Source organism: Myotis lucifugus, unplaced genomic scaffold (genome assembly GCF_000147115.1).
Source record: "Myotis lucifugus unplaced genomic scaffold, Myoluc2.0 scaffold_38, whole genome shotgun sequence".
Lineage (NCBI taxonomy): Eukaryota > Metazoa > Chordata > Mammalia > Chiroptera > Vespertilionidae > Myotis > Myotis lucifugus.
The window spans coordinates 2,593,334-2,619,500 of record NW_005871086.1 but is presented as its reverse complement, the minus strand read 5'-3'; the positions used below and the strand labels follow the sequence as shown (position 1 = coordinate 2,619,500).

The window sequence follows — 26,167 nt, the reverse complement described above, 5'->3', positions numbered from 1 at the left end:
CATATCAGCTCATAGTTTCAAAGAATTTAGGTTCCAGTAACCTAATAAAGATAACAACAACAATAACCCAGGCTACTTTCATTTAGTTCTAATTACAAAATTATATCATTTGTCCAAGAAAAGCTTAAGAAAATATATGGTGTAATACTAATCTAAAACTTTAGCTATTCTCCTAAGATTACACCAAGCACATGACAATTATTAAAATCACTTTAGCTATCATTATTTAATTTCAAACTTATATCTATATTTAATGACATTTACAGAAAATAACTAGTTTAGATAATGTACCAAAGCATAATTTCTAATTATCACCAGAAACTTTAAAGCAAACTTTAGCTATTTCATATTTTGAAGATTTGTAGAATGAAGTTATTACATACATTAATCTAACCATATGGATTCTGACAAAGCAGAAATGATTTTTTAAGACTCCAACTATTTGTTTTTGCTATATCATTCACATACCATAAAATTCAGTATACGAATTTTTTTTTTTACATACAATTCAGTGGCGTTTAAAGTATTTAATTCAGCCCTAGCTGGTTTGGCTCAGTGGATAGAGCATCGGCCTGCGGACTGAAGGGTCCCAGGTTCGATTCTGGTAAAGGGCACATGCCTGGGTTGTGGGCTCAATCCCCAGTAGGGGGCATGCAGGAGGCAGCCAATCAATGATTCTCTCTCATCATTGATGTTTCTCTCTTTCTCCCTCTCCCTTCCTATCTGAAATCAATAAAAATATATTTAAAAATAAAAAATATAAAAAGAAATAAAGTATATAATTCAGTGGCTTTTAGTATGATAACAAAATTGTACAACTATTACCACTAGAAATTCCAAAATATTTTCATCACCCCAAAAAGAAACCCCATACACATTCACTCTCAGGCCACTTTCCTGGGTAGAGGCCAAGTCATAAATGAGTGGTTAATTAGATTAAGACAACAATTAAATGGCCCTGAATCAGTACTATCGGACATTCTTAAAAGCCTAACAGATTTATTTTGTTTCAATTGCTATACAGTCATCTTTCATAAAATACTTGAATATTTAAAGTAATTTGTTAGAATACTAACATTTTTCTATTGATCTGTTTTGCTGTTAATTGGTTTATTAAGTGTGAATCAAAACAAAACTATACCAGATTAAATCACCAATAACTATGTAAAGATTTAAGTCTAACTATTCTTTAAAACAAACATTTCAATGGTACTTTGTGAAGGCAATCCAATATAAAGTGTGATCTTAGAGTTGACGAAGACTAGGGAATTCTGCCTAGTTAGTACTGTAAAAATACTAATACACTATAGGAGAATGATCATTCAATAGTGTGCCCATTTGTAAGAAAATCACCCTCTTTTTATTCCACATCTATCTCTCTATATCAGTGGTTCTCAACCTTCTGGCCCTTTAAATACAGTTCCTCATGTTGTGACCCAACCATAAAATTATTTTCGTTGCTATTTCATAACTGTAATGTTGCTACTGTTATGAATCGTAATGTAAATATCTGATATGCAGAATGGTCTTAGGCGACTCCTGTGAAAGGGTCATTCGACCGCCAAAGGGTGTCGCGACCCACAGGTTGAGAACCGCTGCTCTATATAAAACCTTAATATGCAAATAGACTGAACCGCGAAACAACCGAACCACCAAACAATTGGTCGCTATGATGTGTGCTGACCACAAGGGGGTGCACGGACCATGGCAGGCGTCGGCCGCAGTGGAATGGTGGAGCAGATGAGCAGGGGTGCCAGACCAAGGTGGGGCGCTGGTCACTGTCATCGGGGTGAGCCTCTGGTGGTTACTGAAAATTCTTTGCTCCTGTGTGCTGCGGTCCTGCCCGACGTTCGCACCTGCTGCCGGTGTTGACCCCACTCGCACTCGCTGCCGGTGCCCAGCACCGACCCTGATCGCTTGGCACCATCAGTGGGTGTGAGTGGCAGCTGCCGGCCTGATTGCCCCTCAGGGCTTCTCCACCTCCCCCTGCTCCTGAGGGGCGATCAGGGTTGGCAGCTGCCGCTCACACCCACTGCTGGCACCGGCCCTGCTTGCACCCGCAGCTGGTGCTGGAGCTGCTGCTCACATTCACTGGCCAGTGCCCAGCACTGGTCCCGATCGCTCGGCACCGTCAGTGGGTGCGAGCAGAGCTGGCGCTGTCAGCACGTGGGAGTGGAAGTGGGAGCAGGGCTGCTGGCAGACAGGGGACCAGGGGCTGTGACGGGAGGGGCTGGGCAGGGGCGCGGAGGATAGGCCAAGACCCGTCCCTGTGCCCACCATAGGCTTGCAGCCCACAGTTTCTTTCAAGGTGCACAAATTCGTGCACTGGGCCCCTCGTAAAGATATAATAATCTTTATGGTTGATTACAGCACAGAATAGTGGGTTGATTCTAGGCAAAGGGTAATAGTCACATATACATTAGCTTTACCTACCTCTGTTGATATTACTCACCATTAATATTTTTCTCCATTTCTAGCATTAAATTTCCTCCAGGACAGAATGCAGATTACTTTTAAAAAGTTTTTTAATTCATTGATTTTAGAGAGAGAGGAAGGGAGAGAAAGAGAAACATCAATTAGTTGTTCCACTTATTTATCCACTCATTGGTTGCTTCTTGTATGTGCTCTGACCAGTGATCAAACCCACAACCTTGGTGTATCAGGACGATGCTCTAACCAACTGAGCTACCCCCACCCAGGGCCAGGTGTAGATAACTAAGCATGTAGAAACTAAAAAAACAATTATTTAGGCAGAAGAGAAATGTACTCAGTTAGAAGCACCTCAATAAACAGACTTTGTAGAAAACATTTTTTGTTTGTGTTTTTCCCATGGAAAAAACCCTTTTGTGTATTTGATTAAACAAAAAGCTTTCCAGTGTATGGGAAGTAGGAAACTATACTAAATATATGAAATTCATTTGTATTAAAAATGCATACACATAAGAGAAAATCTAAGAGGATATAATTGTTCCTCTAGGTGGATGATATTATGGTTATTTAATTTTCTTCTTTTCATTATTATACTTTCATAAGTAGGTATGAAAGTATAATATAGTAATTTAAAAAAGAAACATACTATTTCACATGATTCTCAATCATTCTAAGATAAAAGCAGAAAAGAAACAAACACAAAGGGATAACCTTAATTTCAAGAAAAAAACATGTATTTTACACATTATCAGAAATATCTTAATTTTGCACTGTATATATGGTCCTCATTTGCATGGATTTTGTGTGGAATGTAGAAACCATACAATAGAAAAACAAATGTAACAACCTTTAAGAATCAAACACATGTTAGCTGAAGTTTTATTTTGTTATAGCATAAGCATTTATAAACTAATCTAAAACAAAAGAAGTGAGAGAAGAAAACTGGTTATATTTATTTTGGAACCACTCATTTTTAGCTGCTATGCTATCAGAAATAGCTTTGGGTTACTAAATTACTTCCTCATACAATGTATTCCCAAAGATGTTACACCCTTGCATTTTTTAAAAATTTATTCTTATTGTTGAGAGTATTACAGATGTCCCCCATTTTCCCTCTTTGCTCCTCTCCCCCAGGCTCCTGCCCTACCCCAGGCCTTCAAATGCCTACTAATTGCCAGGCTTTATGTTAGATACTGGGGATGTGACATGAGTTTCTGATCTCATGAAACTATTAATCTAGCTGGGAAGATAGATAAGAAACATTTCAAAACACTGATAAGTAGTGTTAAGAGAACAAGGTTGAGACAAGAGTTGTGGCCAGAGACCTCTAACAGCTGAAGAGGCTCCAGAGAGGGCTTTCCAGAGAAACTGTGTTAGGCTGAGACTTCAAGGCTAAGAAAGGAATAACTGTGAACTTGGGGGTCAATAAGTGTTCAGAAAAAAGAAGCATTTGCAGAGAAAGTATAATGCTTTCTGGACACTGAAACAAGTTCATTCTAGCTAGAGCACTTGGGAGGAGAGGAAATGTTGTCAAGATTGTCAATCCCACTGTTCAGACTCTGTCCTAAGAGGCCTCAGGAGTGACACAGTAAGACTTGTGCTTTATAGACTACTCCAGGGCAGCATGTATGGAGACCGAGCTGGAATGAAGGACAAGCGCCAGAGTCAGGAGGCCGCTGTAACAATGTAGACTATGATAATGGCAGGAATGGTGGAGAGATATAGAAAGGTAAAATTTAGGGGAGTGCTCCAACAGGATTTCAGTGAGTTGGAGATGATTCAAAGATGATTCACAGGTTTGTGGCTTGATAAATGCTGATGTTAGGGCTATTCAATGAGAATGGAAACCCAGGATACAGCAAGAATAGACTTTTTGTCCCTCTGTGTGGGGGTGGGGGCGGGGGTGGGATAGGGTTGGTGGAGGGAAGTGGAGGTAGAGAATGAGGTCAATTCTGGATATATTGAATTTAATATATATACAAGATATCCCAATGGATGCTTCTAGTAGGCAATGAATAAATAATGTATGGGCTAAGTTAGGTTTAGGGCAAGACATGTTTTTTAGAATGATAAACATACAGTTCAATGATTTCTCAACCTTTAAAAAAATCCATGTCTACTTGAAACCCAAAATGACCTTTCTTCCACTCTCAAAATGAGAAGAATTAATGTTGATGGTAAAGGAAGCCATGAAAATAAGAGGATTTTTCAGGGAAATGGTACAGTGAGAAAGACCGTAAGACAGAAACTTGAAGAACACCAATGTCTAAGGGACAGGCAGAGGCACCTTCAAAGAAGAGATTAAAAACTGAGTTGGTTTCACCCCTTTGATGATTTCTTATCATCTATTCTGAATAGCAGAAAAGGAATCTGGATGGCAAAGGAAAAATGATAAGCCTCTTCTAAACATTTTGTAAGCTCTAGAACCTGCCTAAAAGAAAGGTATCAACCTTCATTTCTCCTGCTGTTGTTGAGGCTAAGCTGCAGTTATTATTCTTTCTTGCTTCTTGCTTTCTTTTTAAATAAAGTAGGAAAGTAAATGGATGCTAACTTAGCTCCTAACTCCTGTAAGGTGAGGTCTAATTCTAGTCCAGGCTCCATGATGAAAGTTTGGTTGATAAATGCAATAAAATAACCCTAGAAGCAAGTAAATCTGGCAATTCAGTGTATTCTGGGAAACCCACAATAAGTCTTCCTTATCCTAGAAAATACTTTGGATCAACTCTTCTTAGCTTTGGTGTAAATCCAGAGTCAAAACAGACTTGCCTAGGTCTAGGACATTAAAAAAAAAAATCCTGATTTAAATCTGGGTGAAAATACAGAATACTGTAAAACATAAGAATCAAGTGTATTTAGGGGCTAAATCCTTATTCAGGCTCTTGGCATCTCTTATCTGAGAACTTTATAATTCAGAAAATTATCATTTGTGTATCAAAGCAATACTAGATAACTAGCTTTGCTATGAAAAACACTGGCAACTATGGGGCTGCCTATTCATAGAATTACTGTTGATCAGTAACTGCCCTTTTTTTATGATTAATTACAGGCTATAAAAGAAAATACTGTGGTATTGACCCTTGAACAACATGGGTTTGAACTGTGCAGGTCCACTTATATGCATATTTTTTTTCAATACTGTAAATGTATTTTCTCTCCTTTATGATTTTAATAACAATTTTCTTTTCTCCAGTTTATTTTATTTAAGAATATAGTATACGAATATACAAAGAGAACCAAGATGGTGATGTAGGTAAATGCCTATATTCGCTGACTCCCACTACCACATCAAAATTACAACTAAAATACAGAACCATCATTCAGAACCACCTGAAAGCTGGCTGAATGGAAGTCCTACAACTAGAGAAGTAAAGAAGAAAGCACACTGAGACTGGTAGTAGGAGGGGCGGAGGCACGGAATGGGCTGGTCTATACCCACATGAACTGTTTTTTTTTTTAATTGGGAGGGAGATAGTCTCTGTGGAGGCTGCCTGTAAGGAGCAAGGAGTCCTAGCCCCACACCAGACCCCCAGATCCCCAGAACAGCGTTCCAGAACTGGGAAGAGAAGTCTCTAAAACTATGGGCTATAAAAACCAGCCTGGATTGTGACTGAGTGACCTGGAGATTGATCCAGGTGTTCCTTTTAAAGGCCAGTGCATGAACTTACTTGAACTCCCAGCACCTGGTCGGCTTTGGGGGACCCAGACACATACAGGGAGGAACTAGATTGTCTGGCATCAGGGAAGAAACTCAGGGAGGAACTGGACTGTCTGGCTTTCTCCCAGACAGGAGTGCTTGCAGGGGTCATTGTTCCTGTGCTGGGACCTCCCTTATCACAGGGCTGACTGGTAGCCATATCTGAGTCTCCATCAGCATGGAGCACTGTTTGCTCCACCCTGGGGATTCCCGGACACCCTGCCCCATCCAAGCTGTTTGCAGCAGCTTTTCCATATGAATGGCCTGTCCTGGCTCAGGCTTCAGACTTTGCTAAAATCTCTCAAACAAGCTGCAGCTGGTGACAGAGTGCCCCAAAACTCATTAAAAGACCCAAGACCCAGCACTAACACTAACCTGCCTTGCTTCACAGCTGGGCTTCACCTGGGCACCTCCAAGCCCAATACAAATAGCAAATAGCAGCCTTCTGCAGTTCCCTCTGTAGCTCCTGTTGGGTGGCCCAGCCAGTAGCTGACTCTGCACCTCCCTGAGGTCCTAGAGCTAGTGCACCCAGTGAACTGCTTCAGACATAGCAGATTACATTCTACACAACCACAAGCAACACACTCAAGAGGCAGACTCAGTGAGCACCAAAGCCTCACTGAAGCAAGTCCTGCTCCATAGGGTGTCTCCTGCATAGCAGTTCTTTCACTGTAGTCACAGCTGGTCCTCATAGGCCTGTGGGTAATTCCTCCCAGTGATTTCAAAAGCAATCAATTACAAGAAGATAGTGCATACAGCCCACAAAGGGGCACACCTAGAGTGCCTAGCTCAGCTGACTGAGGAGGCTGAGCCACTGGGTCCTACAGGACACCTACTACACAAGACCACTCTACCAATTCCAGGAGACATAGCGGCTCTACCTAATATATGGAAATAAACACAGGGAAGCAGCCAAAATGTGAAGACAAAGAAACATGTCACAAATAAAAGAAATGGAAGCAAGCAACTGCTGGATACAGAGTTCAAAACCATGGTTACAAGGTTATTCAAGGATCTTCATGAGACTTTCAAGGATCTTAATGAGAATGTCAAAGACATGAAAAAAGACCAGTCAGATCTTCATGAGACTTTCAAGGATCTTAATGAGAATGTCAAAGACATGAAAAAAGACCAGTCAGAAATTAAGCATACACTAACTGAAATAAAGAATAATTTACAGGGATTCAACAGTAGAGTAGAGAATTCAGAGAATCAAATCAATGATTTGGAATATAAGGAAGCAAAAAAACACCCAATCAGACCAACATTCACATTATGAGGATGCCAGAAGGAGAATAGAGAGAGCAAGATATTAAAAACCTATTTAAAGAAATAATGACAGAAAACTTCCCCTACTTGGTAAAAGAAATAGACTTACAAGTCCAGGAAGCACAAAGAGTCCCAAACAAGAGGAACCCAAAGAGGCCCACACCAAGACACATAACTAAAATGCCAAGTGTTAAAGACAAACAGAGATTATTAAAAGCAGTTAGTTACCTACAAGGGAGTGCCCATATGACTGTCAGCTGATTTTTCAACAGAAACTTTGCAGGTCAGAAGCGAGTGGCAAGAAATATTCAGTTATGAATAGCAAGGACCTAAAACCAAGAATACTCTACCCAGCAAAGCTCTCATTTAGAATTGAGGGTCAGATAATGAGCTTCACAAACAAGAAAAGCTAAATGAGTTCATCACCATCAAACTATTGTTGAAGGATATTCTTTACGAAGAAGAGGAAGAGGAGGAGGAGGAGAAGGAGGAAGAGGAGGAAGATGAGAAGCAGAAGAGATCAAAATGAACAACAAAATGGCAACAAATACATATCTATCAATAATTGAATTTGAAAATCAAACTAAACAAACAAGAAATCTAATGAACAAAATAAACTGATGAATAAAATAGAATCAGAGGCATGGAAGCATGGCACACACTAATGAATCTCAGAAGGAAGGGGGAGAAGGGTGGAAAGAGATCAACCAAAGATCTTATATGCATATATGCATTACCTATGGACAGACAATAGGGTGGTGAAAGCCTAGGGCAGGGTGAGAAATGAGTAGAGGGAGGTAAAGGGGGAAACAGGGGGACATCTGTAATACTCTCAACAAGGCTTTGTATAGAAATATGGTGTTACGCTGGAACACTTGGTAGAAAAGTCTCCAACTGTGCCTCAGTTTCCCTGTGCAGATTGTAAAATGCGCAACCAACTAAAATGATTTTGAAGAAAGTCTCAAGTTTAAACAGCAGCATTCTGAAGAATGAGGGAGGTGGGAGGTGGTGAATACCAGGACATTTTTTCCCAAAGGGGAGAGATACTTTAGAGCAGCAGTTCTCAACCTGTGGGTCGCAACCCCTTTGGCGGTCGAATGACCCTTTCACAGGGGTCGCCTAAGACCATCCTGCATATCAGATATTTACATTACGATTCATAACAGTAGCAACATTACAGTTATGTAGTAGCAACGAAAATAATTTTATGGTTGGGTCACAACATGAGGAACTGTATTTAAAGGGCCAGAGGGTTGAGAACCACTGCTTTAGAGGATGCCAATTTAATACTCAAGAAGACATCTGTGCAGTGATGAGGTTGACGCATAGGTATTGATGGTGTAAGTGGGCCTTTGATGACCCACCTGCTAGCTGTCATACTTAGCACCACCTCTCCTTCCTCAGGCCAACATTCCCTTTCCCCTACTCAAGTCTGCCAACAATGCATTCTTGCTACTGTTATTCTTTCTCATCCCATGTCTTATCAGTTCATTAACCTAGGACCAGTAAATCACTGACCTGGTGTAAACTTTTCTTCTGGTTTCGTGGTGTGTGTCCTACAATTTTTCCCCTGGTAAATCCCTCACGGGAATTCTCTGGAAAACCCATCTTTAGCTGTTTTATGTCAATAAAAAAGAGAACAATTGTGACTGATGAATTTAAATAATTTTTGAAAGTGTCTTATGTGTACATTGCTAACTTCCCTTAGAGATTTGGAAAAATCAGCTCTTTTTACTATGAAGTCACCTAGATGCTTTTGTGTGGAAGTGGTACGATGGAGGGAGAAATGAAGATGCCAGGAACATAAAAATAAGATATATTTAAATTGAAAAAAAGAATATAGCATATAATACATATAACACAAAATCTGTGTTAAGCAACTGTTTATGTTGGCTTTTGGTCAACAGAAGGCTACTAGTAGTTAAGTTTTGGGGGTATCAAAAGTCATATGTGAATTTCTGACTGCAGGAGGTGGGGGAGCCAGGGTTGTTCAAGGGTCAACTGTATTATGTACTTAGTTTTTACTAAAGTTTGATTTTAGCAGATACTATTAAATCAATAATCTAACCCTGAGAAAATAATGCCTACAATATTTGAAATAAGTACAGCATTGAAAAACGAACTCAGGCCCTGGCCGGTGTGGCTCAGTTGGTTGGAACATTGTCCTGTACACCAAAAGGTGGTGTTGGTTTGATTCCATGTTAGGGCAAGTGTGGGAGACAATTTCTTTCTCTCTCTCCCTGTTCCACTCTCTAAAATTAAAATAAATTAAAAAATTAAAAAAAACAAAACACATAAAACGAAAGTGTACTCAGAATACTGGGTATATGATATGCAGTACTTATTTTTATTGTTATAGTCAGTGCTGTTATTGAATCAATCAACCTATACTACAAATTAGAAGCATACAGTGTTTAGGGAGGAACTTTTTATTCTATATTCCTGTTACAGAATAAAAAAGAGGGAATAGTGTGTTGTTTTATGACAATTTTCACAGATAGAAGAACTGGAAATTGAGGAGAAAAAAGGAGTTAATACCTACCGACAAATGTCCAGTAATACTTTTTTCACCTGAAGTAATCCAGAAAATAATAGTCTATATTGAAAGATAAGTAGTAGTGCATCCAAATGGACCACTCCAGTGAGTCAGCTGCTTGTGATTCTATATTTTTCCCCTTTAAGTCAATAAAGGCAATTGACATTACCATCTTGTTCTTAAATATGAAGAGATACTTGGGAATGACTAACAAAATATTAACGTAAATTTTGTTGTTTTTTTTCCAGATTCCTTGACTCATTTAACTAACTAAACAAACATTTACATGATTTATATTATCAGTATTTAATAGGTAATAATCATTACTCAAATTAGTTATCCATTAATACTAATTATATTAATAACTTGCAAAATGTAGAAATGCTCCAAGTTTGAGAAAATTACTATTTCAAAGGCCAAAAATATAGCCTTGAACACACACACACACACACACACACACACACACACCAATTTTTAAGGTTAGGATATGACATGTACCAAATATGTTTAGGGGGATGGATAAGGATTTAATTCCTCAGTTGCCCTTAGACTTTAGTGCTGACATTAATGATTCTCCAAAGTAGATACAGATATCCAAATCCTCACATCTCAGGACTCAGGTAAATAATCTGTCAATTATCTTTAAAATTACTGCCAAAAGATTAATTTTTAAAACCATCTAATAATGCTTGCTTCCTAACTTTTAACCCTTTTTCTGATCATGATCACTTATTACAAAATCCACTCACTTTATTTCTAGTAGAAAGAAATTACTTGATTATAACCCTCTATCACCTCAATAAACTGTCCTTAGACTTGCAAAGTTAGCAAAGTTCAGTACAGAAAACCTAAAAGGTAGAAGCGGTAGTAAGGCATAGAAACCTTGGGTAGTCCCTCAGTTCTGTGTACTGCTTAGCAGCACAGCCACAAATGAGTGATGACAGACAGCGATTGTCCTAATCTAGGTCATACAACAGCCAAAATACTTTATAAACACTTTCTTTGGCTCTTTCTGGATATCAACACTGTTCTGATTAAATAGCATGTTAAGAGCTTAATAGCAACAGAAGTGTTCAGTAATATTTACTTATCTAATATCTTTTATCAAGAATCTTAAAATCAACTAATACTAATCATAACTCAGTCAGTGAGAGGTAGGTATTAAGGCAAATTGCAAAGGCCAAGAATTAGGAATGTGTGGTATTGAATAATCTTTGTGAGCTAAAGACTGCTGCTTTATATAGCTCCAAGTAAATAAAATGGAGTATCAACTCTCCTTCAACAAACCCAAAGTTAGGCACAAAAACTCAGTGTTAATGAGGTAGTACATTTTCTTAATATGTTTCATTTGTACTTAATTTTTACTGAAGTTTGATTTATTGAAGTTTAATTTTAGAAGATATTGTTTAGTCAATGATCTTACCAGAGAAAATTATAATAACACAGTATTTTAGATATTATTTTTAATATTATATTGTTTTAAATATTAGATTCAAAGTCTACAGTATTACATATACCAATTATTTGAGATATCTTTCTATTTGAGGTGAAGGGTTTATGCTAAGTATACACACCATCTTCCTTGTGACCAAAAGCTGAAGTTGTGAGACAGATACCTAAGAAAAGGTGCAGTCTGTAACTATGAATAGTTCTGTGTATGTGTGTAAAGTGAATGAACCTGTAAAGCTCCTGTCCTTAGCCTCAGTAGCACCATGCTCTGAGTTAACTGGTTCAAACTGTTAGATAAAGTGATAACTAAAGAAACAGGAACAAAGAAAGGTTATATTTCATCATCTTAAGGTTTCACAGAGATGACGCAGGTTTCCGATTCAAATTCCCACCTCCTGAAAAATGAGTTCTTAAATAACTCAACTCTTAAATCACGGGAGTGCAGTACTCTGAAATTATCCTAAAGATTTAAGAAAATAGCCAATTACTACTGTGAAGAATACACAGCTATATGAAATATAGCTACACAAAAGGAGAACTCAGTAAAAGAGAACATTTTTAATATTTTTAAACCAATAAAAATGCTTGTTTAGGATTCACATCAGTAGTCACTAATTGGGTAAATGCTAAAGGCTTACATTCAAGTGCTTGAAGGATTACTGCACAGAAATTTGATACTAAAAATCTTTGCTCGGGCTCATTCAAGATGAGATGATGTAGGAACCAATAGTGGTATTTAAAGCCCAATCACTCTCAAGACAGGCTAAAAAGTACAGCTGTGAAGACATTCCACAAGTGGGGTCATTGACACCAAAAAATGGTATTAAGAAAAAAAAGACCTCATACAGTCTGCTGGCATTTCATACCAACCATTGGAGGAGGTAGTAATATAAAGTATTGGAACTCAAAATATAAGGTCAGCACTAACTGTAAACACTTCTAAAGCATTGTATATAATTCTTTAAATCATAATGTAGTGAAAAACAATTAGAATTCATACAAAACCAGATTTTTAAAAAGCAAAAAATGGAAATATTTAGTAAATTTACTCAAATGAAGCTTAAATGATACAGAACTGAAAATATTAGAAATCTATATACAGTAGAAAGTGAATATAAATTAGCCAACTCTATGAACATTTCCAACTAAGCACACATACAAATACATATTCACCTCTTTCTTTTATATAAGAATAACACATACATACATGACATGACGATTCTGGCAAAACGATTTCAGAGATATTAAACATATTCTCAAGTTTTAAAGATGGTGTGGAATAAGTTTTAACAATATTCCACATGAATGGAAACCCCTGATTTAATTCCATAACTTTCATGCCAGAAGCATGGTTGGTTTTACTTTTTTTAAAAACAGATCTTGGTATCATATACATTGGCTTATTAATAATTAAGGCATTTTGTTTACACAGTATTTCAGTGTGGACAAAAAAACTTTTAGTATTAATTATTTGCTAGGATGTTTAAAACTTTTAAAGTCTTTCAACATAAGAAAATAGCTGCACACATTTGAGTGTTTTCTTATAAAACACAATCTTAAAAAAAGTAATGATTGGTCTTTGCTTTTCCTAGTAATAAGTTTTGTCTTATTTTTTCACATAGTATAAAGTATATTCTTATGAAGGATTGCATTAAGATCCAGTAGTTCTTGCCAAGTAATCATGTAAATCCCAAAAGCAGCAAAGGTGAACAATCTTCATAGTGCACTTTCACCTTATTAAAGTTGAAGCTGCTCCTTTCGGATATTTTTCCACTTCAATGTGAAGTAGATTGCTAGGGTTTTGTTATTGGTTTCATATGTGGCTTTAGAAGAAAACGGTTTTGATTTCTTTCATAGTTCACAGTTCTCCAATGAGACTTGTTTGGAAATCATATAGTCCAGGGATGTTTTGAATAACCAAATGCTCTTTAGTAGATGAAGTCTTTCAATGCAACTGTAATAAATAAGCATCTACATCCTTAGAAAATAAAACAAAAACATTTCATTAGCTAGTAAACACATATATACACAACCCCTTTCTTCTCCCTTTTTGTCACTTGATTTGCCTCAGTTTCCCTTTGTAACCTTTTGAGGGTAAAAGATGTGGTGTACTCAACTTTTTAATCTGCATTTGTTTAGCACAGGGCTTGGCACACAACAAGGGCTCAATAAATGTTTGCTAAGTGCTGAGTAAATGGTTTGGTTCTTGTGATCAAGCAATTCTGTCTTTATAACTAGGCAAGATCATTAAATCATTCACAATTCTTTCAGTTTGATGATAGCCTATCTTTCTGATTTCTAACTTTAAGAAAATTACAATTGAGTGTTTAATCTTGTAAAAGAGGTTTTTTTATATCATAGCTTAAGGAACTTCACAGAACTTTTAATCACTCAATAGGAAAGTACACTGTTCAAATCGCAATATGAATTTCACATTGGTCTTTATTGATTTATTTGTCAGAAAATAAAAATACTTCTGGGAAACGGATATCTGTTTATAATATTTTAATCATTAAAAATTCTACACAGTTAAATTATACACAGTGGTAAGACACATGTTTGGTAGATCATTTTGCTTCTTTCCTTGAAAAGTATCCAAGAAAATTTTTACAAGTAAGTCTATAACATAAATCCTCTTATTCAGTACATTATATTTTTTAAATTAAAAAACAATTTTATATTTCTGACTAATGCCCATTTATGATAGCAATATGCTCAGTAAAAGGGTGGAAACATTTAACAATGACTTTTTTCTGCAATTATATGTGTTTTATATACCAATATTTTCTGGAGTTTAAATATTAAAATCTAATGTACCTTTTCCTTTAAGAGACAAATAAATCAATAAAGACCAATATCAAATTCATATTGTGATTTGAACAGTGTACTTTCCCAAAGAGCATGATATTAGCAATAGTCAAGTAAAACAGAACACCCCCAAACCATTTAATTAGACCATTTAATTGTATTCCTCACTTAATCTTCAGATGCCTTCCTTACCTGGATTTTTAACTTTTTCAAATATTTTTCTTTGATTGGAACTAGGTCATTAAACAACCTCCAGCACATTATTTCTGTGGCTGTATATCAAACACATTCAATGGGTAATTTTGTGCTCCCTGTCAAAGTCTCATTCATACCCAGAAGACCATAAGCATTTGCAAATATGAAATTGACTATAGATCTTACTGAACAGTACTGAATTACTTTACCTCAAGATTTGAAAGAATTCATTTATAAATGCATAATACTAACATATTACTTCTAAATTTTAATTAAGCTTAAATATTGATTTAAACCTTAAATTTTTAAGCTTAAATATAGATTACCTTAGCTATATTACCAGTATATCCTGGAACCAAAGTAAGATGGTTTTCTTGTTCCCACAATCTGCTTAATTGTTGTTTTAAAATCTGAATATTTCTAGGAGGAAAAAAGAAAATGCAAATATAATATGATATGAACTTTGGTAGTAAATACATTTAATGAAAATAGTTTTAAATTTTTTAAGTATTTATCAGAGAATATTATACTACTGAAGTCAGGCAACTCTTTAAAATAGTACATGCCGCCCTGACCGGTTTGGCTCACTGGATAGAGCGTCGGTCTGGGGACTGAAGGGTCCCAGGTTCGATTCCGGTCAAGGGCATGTACCTTAGTTGCAGGCACATCCCCGGTGGGGGGTGTGCAAGAGGCAGCTGATCGATGCTTCTCTCTCATCGATGTTTCTGACTCTCTATCCCTCTCCCTTCCTCTCTGTAAAAAATCAATAAAATATATTTAAAAAAATAAAATAGTACATGCCAATCACAGAAATTAAAGGTATTTGTTAATGCAGATAGGAATACTAGGCATGAAGCATTTACTAATAGTCAACTTGTTGTTGGGTATAAAGTAGGACATTTTGAGAGTTTAAAAAGAAAACCATAAACTTTAAGGAGCCCATTGGGAGATATTTTTAGTAGCTTCATAATAATCTTATTCATTTGGTAGAATACCTACATATTTTCACAGCAAGGCAATACTCAAATTATGATGACTATAATATAATTTTTAGAATTGCAATATTCAAAGTGCAATACTAAATCTAATTGCAATACTCAAGTTATCTATACTAATAAAAGAGTAATATGCTAATTAGACCAGACATCTTCCAGACATCCTTCTGGACAAAGCCACGGTGGTGGGGGCTGAGGCAGAGGCAGTTAGGGGTGATGAGGCTGGGAGGGGAGGGCAGTTAGGGGGCAATGAGGCTGGCAGGGGAGGGCAGTTAGGGGCGATCACGCAGGCAGGCAAGCGAGCGGTTAGGAGCGAGCAGTCCCGGATTGTGAGAGGGATGTCCGACTGCCGGTTTCGGGATCGGGCCTAAACAGGCAGTTGGATATCCCCCAAGGGGTCCTGGATTGGAGAGTGTGTAGGCCGGGCTGAGGGACGCCCCCCACCCCCGCCACGTGCACGAATTTTGTACACTGGGCCTCTAGTGATGATTTTAATATAGTTTTTAGAATTGGATTCTAAGGTTAGTGTCTAGGTAGCCAAAGGACTCTGCAAGATACCTCCATTCCTGAGCCTCATTACTTATTCCACTAAAGACTCTCTCTTATACATTACAACGGTTAAATCACTGCTATACTTTTTCCTTCTAAAATGAAGAGCAGGATTCTGCTAGAAGAAGAGGTTACTGGGCTCTGAAATTCAACTTCTATGTGTAATTTTCACATATGAACAGTATCCCAATTTAATATTTCCATGAAAATAAAGAGAATATTATATATTGATGATCACAGAATAAAATTAAATCCAACTGTTTTTCTGGAAAAAAAAAAAAGTAAAATAAAATAAAATTTAGAAGCATAAGGTTATCCTTAAAGGTATACTCACCCATCATTTATAATTTCTGTTTTGGACGAGAGTTCTGACCACCACCTTTTTATGACTGCTTGAAGCCAGTTTAAACCAACTATTATATATCTGAAATGACATTTTGTTACAAAATTCAAGTATTTTCATCTAAGAAGCCTTTACAAAAAAATACTTCCACGACTCAAAAATAACCCAACACATATATTACATTGACCTTTCCCTCTTCTAAACATTTATTTCACAAAACTGTATTTTATATAACTTGTTTATAGATGCTTCTGTAATTGTCTTTAGTCATTTCATATTCTTTTCCTAACTGGACTATAAGCAACTTAAAAAGAGAAACCATGTATGTTTTATGGCGCTCAATCTACTACTAATGCATTCACAGGGCACATACTGTTGAAAAAGAAAAATGACTTGAGATTCAGATCAGCACTTACTCTTCAAATTTGCTTTTAAGTAGTGACTTTACAAGGGGCAACAAGTCTACACAGCAGCCGAGTGAGATGTATTGTTTTTCTTCCTGTAAACTAAAATAAATACAAGTCATAAAAATATGAATAGGTCATAATTTGTCTTTTTTAAACTAATTTATTTTCTGAAAAATATTTTTTTTTACCTATTGGTAAGCACAGGAAGGCAATCTACCACCACTCCAAGGTCTTCTATCCTGTGGGTACAAAAAGAATAGCATTACTTAGAGAAATCATTTCTTCAATTATTTTCATACTAGAGGCCCGGTGCACGACATTCGTGCACTGGGTGGTGGGGGGGGGGGGGTGGTTCCCCAGCCCAGCCTGTGCTCTCTTGCAATCCGGGACCCCTCGGGGGATGTCTGACTGCTGGCTTAGGTCCGCTCCCTGGACCTTCACACTGCCTTTGAGAAATTCACTCATTCAACAAATAATCCAAGTGTGTATTATTAGCCAGATGCTGGGGGTACATCAGTAAACAAAGAGATAGGACTTGCATTCTAGTATGTGTATGAGAGAGAGAGAGAATTGGAGGTGGGTTGGAGAGGGCAGAGACAGACAATCCTATGTAATAAAAGGCTAATATGCACATCGACCGAATGGCGGAATGACCGGACACTATGACGCACACTGACCACCAGGGGGCAGACCCTCAACACAGGAGCTGCCCCCTGGTGGTCACTGCGCTCCCATAGGGGGAATGCCACTCAGCCAGAAGCCGGGCTCACAGCTGGCGAGAGCCTCTCCTGCCTCAGTAGCAGTCAGACATCCCCCAAGGGCTCCTGGACTGCGAGAGGGCATAGGCCGGGCTGCCGAGTGCACAATTTTTGTGCACCAGGCCTCTATTACTCATATACACAAGTAAAATATATAGAACATGCAGATGGTAGTTAAGTGCTACAGAGAAAAATAAAACAGAAGGATACATAGGGAATAAAGAAATGTATATCTACACTAATAAAAGAGAAACATGCAAATTGGTGTCACTCCACTATGCCCACCAGCCAATCAGGATGAGTATGCAAATTAACCCAACAAAGATGGCAGTTAATTTGCATATGCAGGCACGGAGCGAAGACTGAAGACTGAAGACAACTGAAGACTGAAGAGGCTTGGCTTCTCCGCTGCAGCCAGAGCGAAGGCCTGGGTCCCGGGTGCCAGAGGAAAACCAGTGGCAGCAGCCAGGGGAAGGAAGGCCTATTGCACGAATCTCTTTGTGATGGGCCTCTAGTTTTTAAATAAGATGGCAAAGGAAGGCCTCACTAAGGTAACATTTGAGAAGGTAATATTTAAAATTTTTACTCAAAGGGGATTCTTAAAGGTTTAGTTTTCCAATACTGGTATCTCTTGGTATAATGGATAAGAATCTTAGAGAAGGTAACAGCTTTATTTGGTCTGATAAAATTGATGGTTTCCTTTATTTTGGTTACTCTTAGACTGGAATTGAATGTAATTTAAACTATATTGTTTCTATTGAAGCCAAACATAGAAGTTTACAATTTTAGCCAGTAATAACAAAAAAGAAGAGGCACTTCTAAATAGCATACTAGAAATTACTTTTATTGAACAAAAAGGTCACACTTACCTCACCAAATAAGCTACAAGTTCACTTATACTTCTCTTTTTCCAGAAAGTTAAAGCTACATTCAATCTCAAATTCCTGCTGAACAAAACTTGTGCCATTGTTTCATGATCCTGAGAAACCTGAAAGGTAATAATCTAAGTTCTTAAAAAGCACACTGAAACATGATATGAAATAATTTTCTTAATTAAATTATTCTGGTAGACATATTTTAAAATTATACAAAGGTGGTGATTACCAGAGGGAAAGGAGGGTGGGGGCAGATAGAAGAAGGTATTGTGATGGATAAATAGTGATGGAAGGAGACTTGACTTGAGGTAGTAGGCACACAATACAACATACATATAATGTATTATAGGCACACCTGAAACCTATACAATTTTATTAACCAAAGTCACCAATAAATTCAATAAAAATTAAAAAGAAAAAAAATTATACAAAGGTGACTCCATTTACTTACCCACAAAACATATAAATAAATGAATAAATGAATAAATAAATAAATAAATACACAGTAGGTCCTCAGGTTACATAAGAGATCCACTCCTATGGTGGGACATAACTCGAAAGTCGGAACCCACCTACATAAGCACCTACATCACTCACATGGAGCACATACACAGCAGTAATGAAGTGAAACAGTAAAAAAATTTTAAAAGAAAGATAACAGTTCCTGATTTTTACTTGTGGTAAACAAATAATAAAAAACATATGTACATACATCGAAATGATGGAACTTTTTTTTTTTATAAATAAATGGGAGATGGCAATGTAACCACAAAACGACGTATGACGTACGTCGAGTCCGACATAACCTGAGGACTGCCTATATATAAATTACAGTTGAGCATTGTAAACAAAGGATCTGAATACAATTAGGACCTGTTTATTTTTTTACCAGTATTTTCCCTCATTTGCTACCATTTTTCTTTTAAATATCAATAATTTATCAAATAAATCGTTTTTAGTTCACCCATAGTATGTTACACACTAATAACAATTATGCATTGTGTAGTGTATATTGTTCTTAAATTTAAACTCACATATATGTGTCATTCAGGTATACTGTTTCTGTTAAAATCCTTCTTAGAGTTAAAAAAAAAAATGTTTTGCTTTGTTATAAATAAATAAATAAAGCTCAACTGGCATGGCTCAGCAGTTGAGCAACAAGCTACAAAACAGGAGGTCACGGTTCGATTCCCAGTCAGGGCACATGCCCAGGCTAGGGGCTCAATCCCCTATGTGGGGCATGCACGAGGCAGCCCATCAATGATTCTCTCTCATCATTGATGTTTCTCTCTCTCTCTCTCTCTCTCTCTCTCTCTCTCTCTCTCTCTCTCACTTCCTCTGAAATCAATAAAAATTTATTTTGAAAATAATAAATAAATAAATAAATAAATAAATAAAATTTAATACTGTTATTTCCAAATGTTGAGATTATGGATAATTTTTTCCTTTGGGTTTATTTTCTACAACATATACAATAAACAAGTAATAATTATTATAAATTCATGTGTGTTTACCAATTTTATTAAACCATTTTTTTAAATAATTCTTATAAAAAGCGACTTTCTTGAGATATCAGTTACAGACCATAAAACTCATCCATTAAAAGTATGTGATTCAGCCAAAACCGGTTTGGCTCAGTGGATAGAGCGTCGGCCTGCGGACTGAAAGGTCCCAGGTTCGATTCCGGTCAAGGGCATGTACCTGGGTTGCGGGCACATCCCCAGTAGGAGATGTGCAGGAGGCAGCTGATCGATGATTCTCTCTCATCGATGTTTCTAACTCTCTCCCTTCCTCTCTGTAAAAAATCAATAAAATATATTAAAAAAAAAAGTATGTGATTCAATTATTATAACCAATTTACAGAGTTGTGCCACCATCATAACAATCCAGTTTTAGAATGTTTTTATCATTCCCTCAAAATTCCCTTGAGCCTATTCGAATAACTAATTTTTCCAGAGCCAGAAGAACAGCATACCTTAGTAGGTTTGCCAAAATAAAACTTCTACTAGGTAATTTTGAGAGCCCAACAAAATGTGTTTGAATAACTGGTTTTGGTGATCCACTTTTTTAAAAAATACATTTTTATTGATTTCAGAGGAAGGAAGAGGGAGAGGGAGGTAGAAACACCAATGATGAGAGAGAATCTATGATCAGCTGCCTCTTTTACGCCCACCATGGGGGATCAAGCCCACAATCCAGGCATGTGCCCTGAATGGGAATCAAACCGTAACCTCCTGGTTCATAGGTTGACACTCAACCACTAAGCCACGCCAGCCAGGCTGGTGGTCTACTTTGTAAGCAAGATTCCTTTTACCTTCCTTTAAATCTCTACTGGCCAACCTGTCATTCTGGGTATTTACAGCAGCTTGTCAATCATTTGAAGTCACCTCAGATATCATTAACTTAAGAGAAATGGAATAAACTACTGAGTCAAATTTGGTTAATCAGGAAAATTGTGTCAGGAGTTACGATCATTCAAATAAATCTGAATTCAATGGGTGACAATTATTCAAATAGAATATGGCAAAGAAAAAAAACAAGAGTATAGCAAGAATAAAGTTAAGTTTACAAACTTAACTTACCTCAGAAAAAAAACCACTGTATTTTGATGATGCGCTTTCTGTCTGTGAAGAACCAGAATCACTGGAGTTAAGCAAATATGTTCGACTATCATGGTGTAATTTTTCAGGCAGGTGGCCTGCACAAGCCAGTTCATTTTCTTTATTTGCCATGTCACAGCCCCCACTTCTAGGGGACTGTTTCTTTTTAAAACAAGAATTTGGAAAAGGATAATGAACTTTCTTTCTGTGGTAGATCACCTTACGTAGTTTATCTGGGCTTTTAACAGCGTGTCCAACTGTTCTGTAAAAATGAAAAAAGATCCACATGAAAACCTTTAAAAGTTTTTAAACAGAAAGATTTAATAGGCCACATTTAGTGATTACAATCCAGTAAAATTAGAAGTAAACAGAATTTTTAAAAAATCTTAAATTTTAGATTAAAGAGGGAAATTACAAACTATCTGAAAAGCAATGAACAGGACGATACTTTATACCAAATGAAAATAAAGAGGCATAATAACTAGATGTCTTTAAAATGAAATATTACAGGCCATTTTTGGAGGAAGAAAATGAAACAGTTTCTAATCACCTAAACTTTTTCTAACAAAGTGACAAATAATTATACATATTTGAATATTTTAAAGTTTATTTTTATTAAGTTAAAGTATACTTAATTTTATTTGAATAAGAAACCACAAAAGAACACATCTCATGGTTTAGTATAGTGGTTTTCAAAAGTTTTGGCCTCAGGATGCTTTGCACTCTTAAAAATTGTTGAAGTCTCCTGAACAGACACTTCTCCCAAGAAGACATAGAAATGGCCAACAGATATATGAAAAGATGTTCAATTTCACTAGCTATTAGGAAAATGCAAATCAAAACTACAATGAGATACCACCTCACACCTGTTAGGATGGCTATTAACAAGACAAGTAATAACAAGTGTTGGAGAGGTTGTAGAGAAAAAGATACCCTTATTCGCCCTGACCAGTTTGGCTCAGTGGCTAGAGGGTCGGCCTGTGGACTGAAGAGTCCCAGGTTCGATTCTGGTCAAGGGCATGTACCTTGGTTGCGGGCACATCCCCAGTAGGGGATGTGCAGGAGGCAGCTGATCGATGTTTCTCTCTCATGAGTGTTTCTAACTCTCTATCCCTCTCCCTTCCTCTCTGCAAAAAATCAATAAAATATATATATATTTTTAAAAAAGATATCCTTATTCACTGCTAGAGGGAATGTAAACTGGTACAGCTACTATGGAAAACACTATGGACGTTCCCCAAAAAACTAAGAATAGAGTTATCCTATGATCCAGCAACCCCTCTTCTGGGTATTTAAAAACTTAATTTATTCTAAAAGATATATGTACTCCCATGTTCAGTGCAGCATTATTCACGGTGGCGAAGATAAGGAAACAATGGAAATGTCCTTCGAGAGATGATCTGATAAAGAAGCTGTTGTACATTTATACAATGGAATACTACTCAGTCACAAGAAAAGATGAAATACCGCCATTCCTGACAACATGGATGAATCTTGGGAATATCATGCTATGCAAAATAAGTCATATGGAAAAAGTCAAGAACCATATGAATTCACTCATATGTGGGATATAAAACTGAAAACAACAAATGAACAAACAAACAAAACTATAGACATAGATAACAGTATAGTGGTTACCAGAGGAAAAGAGGGGCGGGTGGGAAGGTAGTAAAGGATAAAGGGAGTTGGTGACGGAAGAACAATAGACTTTGAGTGGTGAGCACACAATGCAATATACAGATAATGTATTAGAATTGAACACTTGAAACCAACCTATATAATTTTATTAACCAATTCACCCCAAAATATTTAATTTAAAAAATTTTTAAATTCTTGAGGTCTCAAAGTAATTTTTTTATGTGGGAAATATTTATTGATACTTACTGTATTAGGAACTAAAACTGAGAAAATGGGTTAATTTAAAAATAATAGACTTGTTACTGATTAACAGATTTAAAAAAATATTTTTATTGATTTTTAGAGAGAGAGGAAGGGAGACAAAAAGAGAAAGACTGATGTGAAAGTGGAACATCAATTCCCTTAAACAGGGATCCAGGCATGTGCCCTGACTGAGAATTGAACCAGCAACGTTTTTGGTGCATAGGATGATTCCCAAACAACTGAGCCATATCGGCAGGGCTCACATAGAATATTTTTATAAAATCATACATACAAACACACACACCTAGTGAGAAGAATGGCACTATTCTACATCTTTACAAATATCTAATATCTTATTTAACAGAAGACAGATGGATTCTCATTATTTCCTTCTCTATTCAATCTATTGTGATATTAAATGTAGCCTCTGGAAAACTCTACTATACACTTGTAAGAGAATAAATATGAAAAAGGTGAATAATATCTTAGTATTGATATGAATACAGTAACCTCAAAAACTCCCTGAAAGGGCTTCAGGAACCTCCAGGGTCCTCAGATCACACTTTGAGAAACAGTGGTTTATTAGAAAGTTTGGTAGATCTGAGAATGAATGTCATTTCTACCACTTTCTGGGTGCATAATCCTGAACAAATCACTTAACTTCTCTGATCTTTAGTTTTCCTCATCAATTGTTAGGAGGCAATGAAACCTACCCAGTAGGACTGTGGTAAGTATCTATATTATAAAAGGCCAGTGGTCGTAATGCCATAACACCATAATAACCAAATGACCGGTCACCAGGAGGTGTATTGATGGGTCCGGGTCTCGTGGTGCTGCGGGTCTGGAGTCCCACACGATTTCGCACGCTGGGCCTCTAGTTAAAGATTATACTGATGTGTTTAGTACAGTGACTACCAAAAAGGAAATGTTTGAGAATAAGTTAATTATTATAATAAAAGGGAATACTTTTTTCCCCATTTTAAAAATATATATATTTTATTGATTTTTTACAAAAAGGAAGGGAGAGGGATAGAGTTAGAAACATCGATGAGAGAGAAACATCAATCAGCTGCCTCCTGCACACCCCCTACTGGGGATGTGCCCACAACCAAGGTACATGCCCTTGACTGGAATCAAACCTGGGACCTTTCAGTCCACAGGCCAACGCTCTATCCACTGAGCCAAACCTGTTAGGGCACCATTTTTACTCTTATCCAGCTTTCAACATTTGCTGTTTCCCACAAACTTTAAAGATGCTCTTACCTATTTATGTAAGCAGCCAACTGTTTTGGAGATTTCTTAACCTAAAAAATTAAAATAGATGGTTGTAGCACATTTAAGTTTTTAAATAAAGCTATGTAAACTTTGTGATTGATATTAACAAATCTGAGATTCAACAGTTAAGTTTTTCAGATTAAAGTTTTTTCTGTTCTAATGCTTTATCTCAATCATTAGTTACAACAACATTGTATAGAGATGTTTTTGATATATCTATCTCCCTATTTTCTATGCCACTTGTCACATATTACGGTATATTTACAGGGTACTTAATAAGTTGAATTTTAATGTGGTTTAAGAGAAATTATATCAGTGCTGATATGCCTTACAATGGTGACCAAAAAGCACTTTTAAGATTCCTCTTTAATATTAAACTAAAATATCAAAATTATATCCTATCAGAACAGTATACTGGCCAAAAATTTTTTAGAGCTTTCAGAATACAAAGTTTTCAATATTTCATTAATTCTACTTAATTCTGGCAAGTTAAACAGGATTGGTACCTCTTGTTTTTTAAATAATTTAACCAGAATTAACCACACACCTAATAGTTTAAATTGTCTGTGAGGAAATGAAAAACCTGTGTCTCCCCAAAATTCATGCTGAAATCCTATTAGGAGGCAAGGCTTTTGGGAGGTGACTGGGTCATGAATGAGATTACTGCTCTTATAAAAGACCCCAGAGAGCTCTCATAACCCTTCTACCATGTAAGACACAGTGAAAAGACAGTCATTTATAGGCCTTCACCAGACACCAAATCTGTCTGGGCCTTGATCTTGAACTTCCCAGCCTCTAGAGCTGTAAGAAATAAATTTCTGTTGTTTAAAGCCACCCAGTCTATAGTATTCTGTCATAGTATTCTTAGTCTGAATAGACTAAAATACTGTCTTACCTGTTACCTAGAAACTGTGGACTTACCTCCTTCATGTTCTTATTAGTGAAATTAGAGATCCTTTTTCTAGGACGATCAATGGAATGATCCTCAATATTATTATAAAAGTTCCGTTTTTTAACATTGTGGGTTTCAGATGCCATAATCTCTTAAATACCTAGACAACAAAATAAAAAGAATAAATGGAAAATACAAAAAGCAAAAGAGCCTGATCATTTCCTTAATACAAATATAAAAATACAAAACAGCTCACTATGTAAAAACGGCTTATAAGTAAAGCAGAGAACATAGTTCTAATTTACACACTTTTAAAAACCTTAAATACAGAGCAGGGCATTTCAGGAAATTAAGATTCTTTCTGTTCTCATTCTTTTTAGACACTACCAGTAATAATAACATGGCATGTATTTTGGCCCACCACAAAATGTCAATCTCCCCATTTTCCATATCACTAGCCATATATTAAATTTAAATTTACAGGTCATGAAATCAAGTCTATGTGTATAGTAGTAGTAATTATGGCATCCAAATCTACAGAAGCCTAAAATTTTGGAACCAAATCACATATACCACCCCAAGCAGCAGAAAGAGGAACCAAAATCAAACTATATATATCTGACTTGTTTATGCCTAACCTTTACATTTTTCTTTCATTCTTGTAGCTAGTTCTCCAAAGCTTTCTTCTACCTTTAAAAAAAATAATCCAATGTACCCCAGGGTAAGAAACCTCTCAGATGAGACTTTTAAAAAAGTAAATAAATAACTACAGTACAACAATAAGCATTGACTAAGGGGCATCCATATGAGTGAGCAAAACTTCACTGAGGAAAGTCTTAAAGAACAAACAGCATGTGCAGAATTGAAAGGAATGAAGCAACATAGTTTGTCTGGCATTATCTTAAGCAGATGCATGTGACTGGAGCTTAGGCTGGGGGTGGATTACAGCACAGTGAGAAATTAGGCTGGAAGAGATAGGCAGAATCTAGATCATAAAGGGTTTGTTCATGAGGTAAACTTTTTATTTTTAATCCTCACCTGAGGATATGCTTATTGACTTTAGAGAGAAGGGATGAGAGAAAGAGAGAGAGAGAGAGAGAGAGAGAGAGAGAGAGAGAGAGAGATCGATCCAGGATTGAACCTGCAACTTAGGTATGTGGCCTGACCAGGAATTGAACCAGCAACTTTTCGGTATACAGAACAATGCTCCA

At 36.7% G+C, this 26,167-nt stretch overlaps 1 protein-coding gene across 2 annotated transcripts in view; it reads right to left on the bottom strand.

Annotated features, from left to right (window-relative positions):
• Positions 1 to 9,806: 9,806 nt before the first annotated feature.
• Positions 9,807 to 26,167, bottom strand: part of KATNBL1 (katanin regulatory subunit B1 like 1) — a 40,570-nt gene continuing 24,209 nt past the window's right edge. The window contains exons 2-10 of one of the 2 annotated variants that reach the window (XM_023752889.1): positions 24,986 to 25,116; positions 24,053 to 24,093; positions 20,891 to 21,170; positions 18,303 to 18,421; positions 16,864 to 16,914; positions 16,685 to 16,774; positions 16,260 to 16,349; positions 14,708 to 14,801; positions 9,807 to 13,332 (exon numbers count right to left, since the gene is read on the bottom strand). In XM_023752889.1, coding sequence (XP_023608657.1) covers positions 13,324 to 13,332; positions 14,708 to 14,801; positions 16,260 to 16,349; positions 16,685 to 16,774; positions 16,864 to 16,914; positions 18,303 to 18,421; positions 20,891 to 21,170; positions 24,053 to 24,093; positions 24,986 to 25,102 — 891 coding nt within the window. In that variant the 5' untranslated portion in view covers positions 25,103 to 25,116 and the 3' untranslated portion in view covers positions 9,807 to 13,323. Of the gene's footprint in view, positions 13,357 to 14,707; positions 14,802 to 16,259; positions 16,350 to 16,684; positions 16,775 to 16,863; positions 16,915 to 18,302; positions 18,422 to 20,890; positions 21,171 to 24,052; positions 24,094 to 24,985; positions 25,117 to 26,167 lie in introns of both variants that reach the window. The other variant, XM_014454736.2, reaches the window with a different exon arrangement.